This window comes from Xiphophorus hellerii, chromosome 6 (genome assembly GCF_003331165.1).
Source record: "Xiphophorus hellerii strain 12219 chromosome 6, Xiphophorus_hellerii-4.1, whole genome shotgun sequence".
In the NCBI taxonomy this organism is placed as follows: Eukaryota; Metazoa; Chordata; class Actinopteri; order Cyprinodontiformes; family Poeciliidae; genus Xiphophorus; species Xiphophorus hellerii.
The window spans coordinates 24,224,493-24,237,223 of NC_045677.1; the positions used below are offsets into that span (position 1 = coordinate 24,224,493).

General features: G+C 38.0%; 1 protein-coding gene across 1 annotated transcript in view; it reads right to left on the reverse strand.

Moving 5' to 3' along the window:
* The window catches only part of st6galnac3 (ST6 (alpha-N-acetyl-neuraminyl-2,3-beta-galactosyl-1,3)-N-acetylgalactosaminide alpha-2,6-sialyltransferase 3), a 94,310-nt gene that overhangs the window by 58,962 nt on the left and 22,617 nt on the right, over nt 1-12,731 (reverse strand). The window contains exon 2 of the mRNA XM_032566443.1: nt 5,169-5,345. Within this exon, the coding sequence (XP_032422334.1) occupies nt 5,169-5,345 (177 nt within the window). The remainder of the gene's footprint in view (nt 1-5,168; nt 5,346-12,731) is intronic.

Sequence of the window (12,731 nt, forward strand, 5' to 3'; positions counted from 1 at the left end):
TTTTACAAAGTGAATGTAAACATCTGGCTTCAGTTGGAAAAAGATGTATAAAATCTGGTCTAATGAGAACAAATCCTGGAATCTAGTTACCAACAAATCTTTGTGATTCAATAAAATGTAAAGTACCAGTAATCACAACAAAGTGCATTTTTATAATCCCACTAATCCCAGCACTCAGCAGAGCCTCTGATATGAAGGCATGAGTGTGGTAAATATAAAGTGGGTTATTTAAAAATAAAAGCTGCAGACAAAGCCGTCGTTAAATTAAAGCGCTGGGCTGTGAACTGAACCTTGACGTTCGTTAAGTTGCTTTAAACTCAATTAATTAATAAGTAATAATGATTGAATTAACAAGCTGCAAATCGCAGCGTCTCTGTGGGAATTTAAAGTCCTTCTTACAAAAATAACGTCTGTGCGGAGATCCAATTCTGCTGCCATCAAATAATTATTTTTGGTGCTTATTTCTGTGCAAATAAATCTTCCAAATTAAGTTGGATAAAATAAAAGGGCAAAAAAAGACTGAATTCTTGAAACAATTTGGGCAAAAAATACCAGATGAATCTTCCACAAAATCTCAACTTAAATGAAAAGTTAGTTAATAGATCAGACTGACGCATCTCTAGCTAAACAATCTTGATTTTAATGGTCAAAGGTGGACAAAATAAAATCAAGCTAGAAACGCTGAGAAATGCAATTAAAACAGACTTCTGATTTAACATAAAAATGCACGTCATAAAATCTGCAACTTGCAAAACCCAACAACTTTAATTAACTAATAACTAAGACTGAAAGTAAATTGGTCAGAAGCTAATAAAACAGCTTGTCCTTTCATTTTAATCTCAGAGGTCTTTAGACATCCAGAAGCCCTGATTTTAATTCAACTCACAGAGAAAGATGTCGACTCTCTCCACTAACTGATTAATAAATAATTACTTTGCTAATTAGGAGAACAACTTTGGATTGGGCAATCCAGTTTAGTTAATCTCTTGTTTGAATTAAGAGCATTAAAGACGACAGAAGGGAAACATGAACATATCTGAGCAGATGCTTCTATTGAACTGGATAAAATCTAACGTTTCTCCTTAAATCTGCAGTATGTAACTGTATATTTTTATTTATTTAAAAAAAAATTATATATATACATATTTTTAGTTTTTTATTTATTTATTACATATTTGCTGAAACTGTCACTATGTCATGACAGTATAAAATGAGGCAGATAATCAGTGGAAAAATGTAGCCTTCTCCCAGTGCTCCCAGTGCTAACAAGAAACGACCAATCAGAGCGAGGAGGCGGGTCTTAGTGTTGTCAATCACTCTTCTCTGTTTCTCTCTGCTGTTCCTGATAGCATAGAATGTTGTGAATGCTAAAGCTAGTTAGCTTGGCCATCAATGATAGAGGACAAACGTTTTTCTGTAACCGTAAGTTGTTTCTCGGCCATCATCACATTTAGCAGCAAGTACAGGAGGACGATTGACAGCGCTAAGACCTGACTCTGATTGGTTGTTTTTGGTCAGAAGTAATGCATTTCTACAAACAGCAATAGTAGCTCAGGAAAGAGGTGGAACAGATCGATCTTTTCACAGATTATCTGTCTCATATTAAACTACAAGGACATGGTGAACATTTTAATACAGAAAACTTTTTTTTAAAGTTACATACTGCAGCTTTAACAGGAAGCATGCAGAATAACTTTGTTTAACATTTCAGTCATTTGCCAAAGCAAACAGACAAAAATCAGGATGCAAAAGTTTCTGCTCGGCGTGAGACGAACCGGAGGGCATGAATGCAAAGTGCTGCAAGACAAATGTTCTGTATTTCTCTGAGAAAGCAGAACAGGAACAATAAATCACACCTGCAGACAGACTCAATCAAATGAGGAAAATGAGGCCGGGAGCTAAGGCAGCTTCCGCTTCTGCCAGGTTATGCATAATACATGCCAGGGAAATGACACTGTTCGGTGGATCAGGTAACACCGTCAAACAGAAACATCTCTTCCTCTCCAGCCTGGTTTGTTGCTCAAAAGCTGCCGCAGACGTTAAAGCCCATCGCTTCCCGTTAAAGTTCACAGCAAAGATCCAGTCGGAGAAGAGCGAGAGAAGCAAAAAGAGGCGTAATTCTGCAGAGGCTGCCTTTCTTTTCCAATGACTTCCCTAAATCTCCACAGGGAGAGGCCGGTGATTTAAGCAGGCTCGTCTGAAGGCTGGAGGAGGCGCAGACGTAGAGATTGGTGTAATGCATGATTGCCTCTGGGCCCGTGTTTTGTGGACGAAAGTCTCCAGAGGCAGAGGAAGATGCCGCGCATTAATCTGCCAATATCAGCCCTTTTTTATTTTCCCCCAAACGCGAGAGATCCACTTCTCACGAAGGACGAAGCGTCTTCTGCAACTCTGAAACCAGCCTCCAAACTAAAACCTTCATCTCCTTTATTCTCATCCTCCTTCACCTTTTGCTCCACAGATCTTTTATTTATTTGTGTGGCTATTTAACACCTAGAACACTAAACAGGATTTGATGTTTCAATTTACATAAATTACAATGTGAAGATAATAAGAAGCAGTTAGAAGGCAGTTTGTGTTTACAAAGAAATACGGCCAGAGTTGGGTAGTGTTACATTTACTCAATTACATTTACTAAAGTAACCTTTTTTGAAAAAATGTACTTTTAGGAGTATTTTTATTACACTGTACTTTTTACTTTTACTTTAGTAATTTTATTATGAAGTATCGATAATTTTACCCAAGTAAAATTTCTGGATTTTCTACCCACTGAATGAAAATCAAACATGTTTTAACCAAAAATGCACCAGACACAGACACACACCTGCAGTTTATATTAAAGTTTCATCAGTTTTCTTATTGAAAAAAACTTAACTGAAAAATTTCATGTTGACTTATTTTGTTATTTATGTGAATTATTGTCATTTTTGTCCTTGAAAATCAAAATTTTCCACTTAAATTTATATTTTTAAACATCAAATGATTGGTGTTTTGATCAGTTATGCAGTACTTGAGTAGACTTTTAATCAAATACCTTTTTACTTTTACTTGAGTAAAATTTTTAGCTACTCATATTGCACACAAACAACATCAGACGAGACATTTTGGGATCCGTTGCACAGTTACAGTGAATTAAGGAAATCTTTACGAAGATGCTGTGTTTGCATTTCATAATCTCTTACTGTGGATCAGAGATGAGATGATAAGTTAATGCCAATAGATGCTTGAAGAATAAGAAATTAAATATTAAAATTAGAGAAATATAAAAAAGTTCCAATAAAAATAAGGTGATTTCGTTTTATTGTAAAGTAATAAAATCCAAAGTATAGGGGAAAAAAACCAGCAGAGAAATCCTGTTAAAGTTTGAGACATAAAATTGAAAAAACTCCAGTAATCCTGTTCTGGAACATCAGTCAGCCTGAACATCTCATTTTCCTTCATCTTTAAAATGTGTCATCCTTTCCTCCGTCTTGTTTTCTCTACATATTTCTAACTTCTGCTGAAACACAGTTAATAAATCTGCCTCAGCATCTGTTGGCGCCACATATGAAGATACTCAAAAGCAGAAGTTACAGTAGCATAATGTTACTCTGAAAATATCCAAATAAAACTTATTCTATTCTATGCATTCCTAAGTCACACATTAAGAAAATACCTTTATGAAATAACCATGTGTATGAATACAAAATAAACAATAAGGCTGTAAACAGTGACATGTATAAAATGTTCAGTAATTATGCTCAAAGTTGATGAATGAACAAGAACTGGTTCTTTCTGTTTCTGTATGTTTGGTTCAAAATGTTGAAGCAGTGAACTATAAACATGAATCTATTCAGTTTTTATGTGAACTGAAGATTTTGACCAGGAAAATAAAACTAAAAGTGAGAAAAGCATGCAGTCTGTGCAGCTGTCATTCAGAAAGCAGCTCCAAAGGCCATTTTACTCAAAACGGGGAAATAATTTACAAAATGGGCATCAAGCTGAACCAACGATTGGAAATAAGATTGCTGTCTGGACTAAAATAAGTCAAAAGTTTCAAATCTGCTCACGGGAAACGTCAAGTTGAGATTAATGTACTTAAACTGAAGCAATGGAGGAGAATTCGTGGAAATGGGATGGACAAACTGTGGCTTTGAGAAGACCTCTTAATAGTGGGGCTAATTTACATACAAGGCTTCTGATGGGAACACGTTAACCTTTACTTAGCGTGATGGACGCCTCACATCATGCCTCGATCACTCACAGTGCAAGATGAAAATTTAATGGTCAAAAATGACAAAAAGACATTTTAAAAATAAATCTGCTCAATAGAAACACACCAATTTAGAGAAAAATCTGGTTTTTGTTGGGTTTTTTGCATTAACAGGATGTTACTACTGGTGGAAACTACAAAAAAAACAACAGAAAAGTTTAGGATGATGATGTTTTTTAATGACTTATCACATGAACAAACATATTCATGTGTAATTTTAATTTCAATTTTTTATTTAAAGGAAACACCTTTACTGTGTTTTTTCAACATTTTTAATATTGACAAAGTGTATGAAACTGATTAAGAATGTTTTGACACCTGGTAGTCTGGTAGACTATTGCAACCTTTGTTACATTTTCAGCTGCTGCGGTTCTGTTTCACAGGGCACTGTGTCAAATGAACTAAATCCTTAGGAAAACCTGTTCCCCTCTTCACCCTGGGGGGGCGCTGCACCAAGAACCACTGAAGGAAACAACATGAAAACCTCTGAAGAAGACATGACCGCAACTTTATTCACAAAATGTAAACAAAAATGGAGTAGCGGTTGTAGGTTTTCGCTTTTGTTTTTGGTTTTAAAAAAAGCGCTGGACTGTCACATTTGTTTTGGTTGCATTTACCCAGAATGCACTGTGATTTATTCCACTTCCTGCTTTTGGAGCAGTCTCAGGTGCACATATGCATCCAAACCGCATCAGAGTTCACTTCAACCGAACAAAAACGCAGGTTTTTCGGTGGACCAGAATTGACTTGTTTTGGTCCGCATCAGTTTGATCAGCTTCCACAAACCAACTGAACTTTCTTAGACAAAAGATATAGAGTTAGACTAAACAGGGCTGGTGTGAATGAACACTAAATGTGGAAAAAATAATAATTTCAGCTGTAGATTTTCATCACACGTGTCGATGCTGTCTCTCACCTCCTGTTTTGGGATGCTGACGTAGCCCAGGTGAGGCTTGAAAGCCTTGTATGACTGCTTGGAGAACATCCAGTGGTTGCTGAACGTCTGACCGAAGTCTGGCATCTGAGAGAAGTTCACCACGACCACAAAGAGCGAAACCACCACAACCAGGCTGGTGGCGATAAGAGACTTCCTCTGCGGAGAGAAAGGAAGCAATAAGCAAAACCTGGAGATAATATTTCACGTGATTCACTGGCTGTAAATCCAAATGTTGACATAGAAGGACAAATCTGAGGCCAGACTGTGTCTCTGTAAAACCTGGGTTTCTGCAGGTTTCACCAACTCAGATTTAAGACTTTTTAAGACCAGTATGAACATAATTTAAGACCTGTAACACAACAGAAATGTACCAAAAAAATGCAAATAAATAAATCATATGGGTTCACAACAGAAATGACCCAATAGTGAATGTGAACATCATTCAACCAACTGGTGATAAATCTGAACTTACCCAGGATGGATGTAAAAAAGCTAACCAGCTAGCAACGGGATATTAGCAGCTAGCTACCAAGACTTGCAACCGCCTCGGGTCACAGAACGCAACTCAAACTTTTGCGTAGCAATAAAGTCACATGAGAAAAAAGAAAGTTACATATAATATATGAGATTAAATAAATATTCTTTCCATAACAGATTTTAACATATGTGATTAACATATTTAAGAACAACTTTTTAAAATAATTTAAAGACATTTTAAGGTCTTGATTATAGATATATGAAATTAAGACTTTTTAAGGACGTGCAGACACCTTGTAAAGTTTTTAATTTTGAAAAACAAAACAGAATTTTTCATACAGCAAAGCAATGCCTGGTGGTGGATTTTGGAATATGGGCAATTGACCAGGGTGGCATTAAAAAAGGGGGTGCATGAACACAGAAATATATATATATATATATGTATATATAAACAAGTGTTTTATTGCTTTATGAATGTGAAGTGAAGTCATTGGAGTAGTTTACCAAATGAGACTATAAGATGTTTTAACATTTGGCTAAAATATGGCTGCTAAATACGCAGATTTGTACTCAATATTAATGAAGGTATAGAAATTGTTTCATAAATTGTCTGTTGGTTTGTAGTTTTTGTTTGGTTTTAGTGATCTGATCTGAAAAATAAAACATGCATGTAATTAATTACTAAACTGGCTTTTCACCAAATCGTGACCTATAAAATCAGTCCAGGTGGAAATTAGCATATTTTGCTACAACCTGGTGCCATGTATCTCTCCTTCTAAAAGGTTAATGAAATGATGTACGTTGCCCCTGTATAAATAAATAAACGGTACAAGCAGGAGAAATCTCATTTACTTCCCTTAATTGGTTGGTGGCCTGCAGAAAAAGGGTCTTGTCTCTCTGAGACATTTCACAGCCACTTTTTCTTTTTAAATAACAGCCATTAGATACCAAAGAAAATTCTCTATCAAAAGAATAACGCGGCCCATTCAAAGTCTACAGAGCAAAGACTTTAATTTCACCATCTAAAGATGCAAAGTCTTAATAACCTTTTAAGATGAAGCTCATTTGGAACAAATTACGAGTGGATTTGAGGAGAGCTACATCAAAAATGTCTGAGAAGAAGCGAGCTTCGCTCCCCATGAGAAGTTGTTTTCAAAGCAGCAGAGGGACTTTGAAGAAAGTGTTAAACTCAATCTTTGCCTTTTTGATTCAAGGCTAATGACTCAGTGTAACATCTTCCCTTAAGATCCGAGTATACGAAGGCCTCTCCTCCTCCTTCTACAGTCAATTTGCAGAGATTACCTCTTAATCTCCGCTCACTGAAGCACACCATTTCATCCCGGATGTGAGGGAGAAGATATACCGGTACTTTTAAAAAGCCAGCTCAGCTTTTTCAAATGTTTTATAGGTGTGTGTGTGTGTGATGGAAAAGTAACGAGTGGATGTTGGTCCACCAGCTGAAGTAGATACGAATTCACATCATCTATTCAATAGAGTCTGCAGAGACAAACCAACAATAGATTCCCTTCAGGAAGATCAATGGGACTTTAATAAAACACTGAAATGGTCGACTCGTTCAAATACAGCAAGGCAAAAAAGAAAAGTACATTCGCTTTCCATTCTAGGGTTTTATCAGGAAATACTACAATGTTCTCGTCTTTAAGAAACTCACAAAACAAACATCAGATTTCACACTAGCTGCGTTTTCATTCACCATATAATTGTGCAAGTTGCAAATTCACTTAATGGAAATGCCACTTTTGAAAAATTTCAATGTTTTTGCATTAGAATTAAGTGTTTTTATCAAAAACCAGAAGTTACTACTGGCAGAAATGACAAAGAAGATGACAGGAAGTGGTAGAAGGATGACGGCATGGCATGTTTTTTAATGATTTATCGTGACAACAAACTTAATCATGAGTGAATTTAATTGTGTTTCTTATTTAGTGGAAATACCGCAATTGTAAAATTTTGTTTTTTTCTAAATTAGTGGAACATCAACAAAGTTTTGCAATATTTGCATTGGAAACGCAGCCACAGCTTTTATTTTAGTGTATGAAATAAAAGACTAAATGGGGGAGGAACAAATCAATACTTTGCAGAATTACATAGTTTTCTCATATCTTTGTTTAGTTTTATTGATGTTTGCAGACATTGGTAAAAAAATAGTTTTAACCAATTTGAAAGTTTAGGCAACCAAAGTCCAAAAAGAAAAGCTTACAAGAAGGCGTGGAAAACTACTAATAAAGACCACTTCAAATGTCTGCAAAAGATGTAGAAACTTTAATTTCAGACCTTTGCACATCACTGACATTTGGCTCCAACAACAATAAAGCAAAATGGCTGCCAAACTCAAATATAAGCTTCCCCCATATGAATAAAACTTCTGCACCTGTTATATGAGGCAAGAAAGAAGTTCTTTATTTTTCCATATTTTCTCCATGTTTCCTCAGCTGACTCACCCGTGGGATCTGCATTGCAGTGCCACAGCAAAAATAAAACTCGCTATAAGATTCAAGGTCCAGAGATTCATAATATAAACCTGAACTGACTTGTTATTGCAGCACAGCGATTGACCAGCGGGACAAACTGGCACTAACATATAAATGTACCTGTGCAAACTCCAAGTAAAGGATTATGAGCCATTTTCACTTTGCATAATCTGCTTTCTCTCAGTTTCCTCCAAATAAAGCAGCAGCTGGGGCGACATTGTTTTACAGATGGCAGAATCTGCAGGTAATGGGTATTATGGTCCAGCAGAAAGAGCTGATGAATAATGAATAAGCGATGGAGGAGGAGGAGGAGGAGGAGGAGGAAAGGTTTCACAGAGGAGAAGCAGAACTGGAGATCAATGCACAGAACACACAAGAACTCAGGATATGGTAAAAAAAAATAAATTAAGTAAATTATCTGATTGCTACAACATCTCAGAGCCTGAGGCTGATGATACAAGAGGTTTCATTTTAACTCGCGTTTACCGCAGGAAACTGCTAATCCAAACAAACAACAACTCCAGCTTTTGGAAAGTTGGTGTTTTTCTTTGAAGTGATCTGATGGTGAAATGATCGGATGCAGTGGAACAGCAAAAACCGTGGCTGCGAGCTCCGAACTCCGATATCAAACATCCTAAAGGAGGAGGCGGCGGAGGCTTTGCATCATCAAGACGAGATCAAACAGCTGTGGTGCAGCAGGGGTGAAGCTAAAAAAATAAAAATGGTGGCTGCTAAGATGGCCTGGAAAGTCAACCTCCATTAAGCAGATGTACGCAGAGCATCAAGCAAAGGCATTGATTCTGTCACTTTTAGTTACCTTACAACTAAAAAGCTTCAAGATTTTTTTACAGGGATCTTATGTGACATTTTTCACCCACTTTGAAACAAACTGCACTGAAAAAAAACTAAAGATTTTACCAGGTATTTTTGTCCAGCTTCTAGTGCAAATATTTTATATCAACTTGAAATAAGTCAAAACTATTCAAATGTGAAGAAATGTGAGTTTGTAATTCTTTATATTGTTGTAAAAACACTAGTTCCACTGGCAGATTATTTTAATTTTATTATAGTAAAAGGTGAAGTAATCCTCCAATGGAATAAGTTACTTTTAGATCAAAATGAATGAATCATTGATTTAAACTAAGCTCCTATATCTTCCTGAAGATACGTGTAAGTTAGTTTCATCTTATTTTAAGTGAACTAACATACTTCCACTAGAAATTAAACTAAAATACTTGGTAAGACTTTGTGTTTTTGCAGTGTGCATACAGAAATAAATGAATTATTGTTGGAAAAAAGTCACACAAATGAATTTTTTTTAGTAATTTTACTGATACTTGGAAACGGGAGTCCTGTCCTGAATGTGACTCAGAATCTGTGAGCGGATGTAAAGATTAGGGTGATGGCAATGAGGCCTTCCAACCTAAAATATTTGTAGCACATCTCCAAATAAAATCACTAAAATACCAGTAAAAATGTACAAAAAGCTGGTCAATTATGAGAAGAGTTCGACTGCTATAATAACCAATTAATCATTGAAAAACGTAAAAATCGTTTTCAACACGCAACATTTTGATGAAATGTAAATAAAAACCTCTTTTTTCCTGAAAATTGTTCCTCGTTTTGTCTCATTTTTTATTAAACAAACTTCGCAGTTAAATTAAAATTATTTAAAGGGGACCTATTATAAAGTTTTTATTATTTTATTTGGGTTCTGCTTCTAAAAACAAACCAAGCACTTAAAAAAAAACAGTTTTTTGCAATAAATTAAAATTTTTTGATGTCCAGAAAAAGAGCTGTTTCAAAATCCTCTGGAATGTAACATCACAGTTAAGCCCACCCAGTTACCTAGCAACCCAAGCTGAGCTCCAGCATGTTTGGTCAGCTGGTTCTACTGCTGTACAATGACTGCTGGGAAAGACGAGAGTTTTGCTGAGGACTTGCAATGCAGATGGTTGTGCAGGAGGCTCCACTTCTGCTTTTCAAAGATGTACGGTTGTACAATTGTGCATCTGTTTGCAGCCATTTTCACATGCGATCGTAAACGTTGAGTTGGGGGAGGCGTGGCCAGCAGCTCAAAATAGGCAGAACTGATCAGGCTAACATATCATTATCTGAGAATGATTTTGTGCAAAAACATGCAGTGAACATGTTTTGAATAGACCACACACGCATCATAACCTGTTTAAAGAAGCATAATAGGTCACCTCTAAGTACAGGAAGAAAATGTCTTGGAGGCTGGTGAAGACATGAGGCTGTTTGAGGTTCATAACCTACAGCTAGACTCTTCGGGATTTAAAATAAAAGCATGCCACACTTTTCAGATTATTATTTTACGCTATGCACATAAAATTACAGTAAAACACATACAAGTTTGTGGTTGTAATGTGACGAAATTGAAAAGAGGGTTCAAAGTGTGTGAATAGAGCTGTACTCTTTCATGGCACGCTGAGATAATTTGATGCAAAAAGATTCTCTACGAGGAGTAATTCTGCCTTTTTCCAGTTTCTCCTTCCACTTTTATATAAAAGCTGCATATTACAAAGGGGCACAGCCAGTCTATCCTATTTTATTAAAAAAATGCAGGTCATTTTCTGAAAATGGGCTGTAATAGCCTATCATCAGGCCTCCATTACGGGGCTTGAAACCAATTCCTTGCAGGATGGTTCTCCAAGGGAGGCTAGAAACAACCTTCGGCTCAGCCTGCAGAGCTGAAAAACCTCGGCCTGCACTCGGGAGGACAGAAAATTTCCTCGTCTCCATCAACCTCGACCTCCTTGTCACAAATCACGGGGGAAACGATGTGTCAGAGTCTGGAGGCGACCGGAGGCCTCGGCGTGGGCGTCACGGGGCGCTGAACCTCAGCCGGTGGAGAAACTCTAAACTGGCGTCTGTTCATCCATCAGGGGGATGTTAAGTCAGATCATCGAGCCGTGAGACGCCGCAGTGAGGAGCGGCTCGGCAGAAGTGCAGTACAGTGGGAGAGCGGAGCCATTATCGCCATCAGAGAGGCGGCAGATGGCTATAAAGTCCGAGCATTAAAGCTTTTGGTCAATGTTAAAACATTTTCCTTGAAGATGGCGGCCCCGTATGCGACTGCGTTGACCTTGTTTGGCACCATCGGATCGGCCGATGATGGCCGCTAACTGCAGCGCTATTTACAGCCGCAGCCAGGGGACGTTTTATTTAATCTACCCCGGCTGAAAGCTTCGAGGGGGCCATTTCTGAAGGTGCTAAAGCTTGATCTCGGTTCTCTGAGTGTGCCGGATCACTGGGACCTGCGACACAAGAGAGCCATAACTTTCCTTCAATCTCTCCTGCAGCGCGTCAGAGGGACCACATTACATCCAGGATGAACCAACGGTGAGGCGTTGAGCCAACGATCTGCACTGGGATGAAATTAAGGAACTGAGGGAGTTGTGCATCAGAATGGAGAACATTTACCAAAATTGAGGAAATGTCATTTCAGAACATGTCTGAGCAGGAGATCGATTTGAGTTCGCAGCCGTTACAGTTGTCAGAAGTGACTGAGTCGGGTTTCTAGGCTGCCTCGCCCACAACTTTCCCAAAGGATTGAGACGGAAACACCAAAACATTCACGTTGTTGGCATTAACCCTGGTGTGCAGCGGTGGGGGGGTATCAGACCCCGCTTGGCATAACCCGCCCTGCTGGCATGCTGTTATGGGTCATGGTGGTGATGTTGATTCATAACAAGGATCGGGTTGGCGTCCTCTGTTACAGCCAGGACGGTGGAGCTAGCTAACTGTGTTCAGTCAGCTGCATGCCGGCATAGAGTTAGCGAGGGTGTTTGTGTTTTGTCACCGTAGCGACGCCAAGTTTGCTTTGTGTTCCAGGTTGTTACAGGGTTGAACAGAACTGGAACAACATGATTAAAAAGTGCCATTTTATATAAATAACTCATGTATTTTTCTCATATTTCTTGTATTTAGGTTAAAGTATATCAAACATGTTTATATTAGTTGAAATAACTTGCAGTTAGTGGCTATTTTTATTTGCTTTATATTCAGTGAAAACATTGATCAGTGGGGACTTGCTCATTTGGCTGACCTCCAGAAAAAGTTTAAAAACATGTAGTACATCTTTTTGTTGTTTGCGATGTGCAAGCTTCTCCTTTTCGCCTCGGCGGCGTTCACTCGGACCCCCGCCAGCTACCACCCCTAGCATTAGCGTGAACTGTGTCGTTTTCGCCTCGGCGGGGTCCAGACCCCAAGTCAGCATCAACTGTATCACTTCAGGCTGATACACACAAAGGTTAAGCCACTTTTGGTTGTTTGCTTAGTGTTGGTGTCCATTTGGAAAACCAATCTCCAAGCTTTAACTTCCTGATTGATGTTGCTTCCATGGTTTTACCTCATCCATCTATGTAATGAAGTGCACCAGTTCCTCCTGCAGCAAAATAACCCCACAACATGGGGTTGTTTTGGGGCTAACACCCCCCATTTTTCACAGTTAAGTTGGTGCAACCATCCAGTTTTTCTCCCAAATGTAAGGACGGTCACTTTGGCCAAACAGTTCTACTTTAGTTTCATCAGACCAAATGATGTAAGGTTT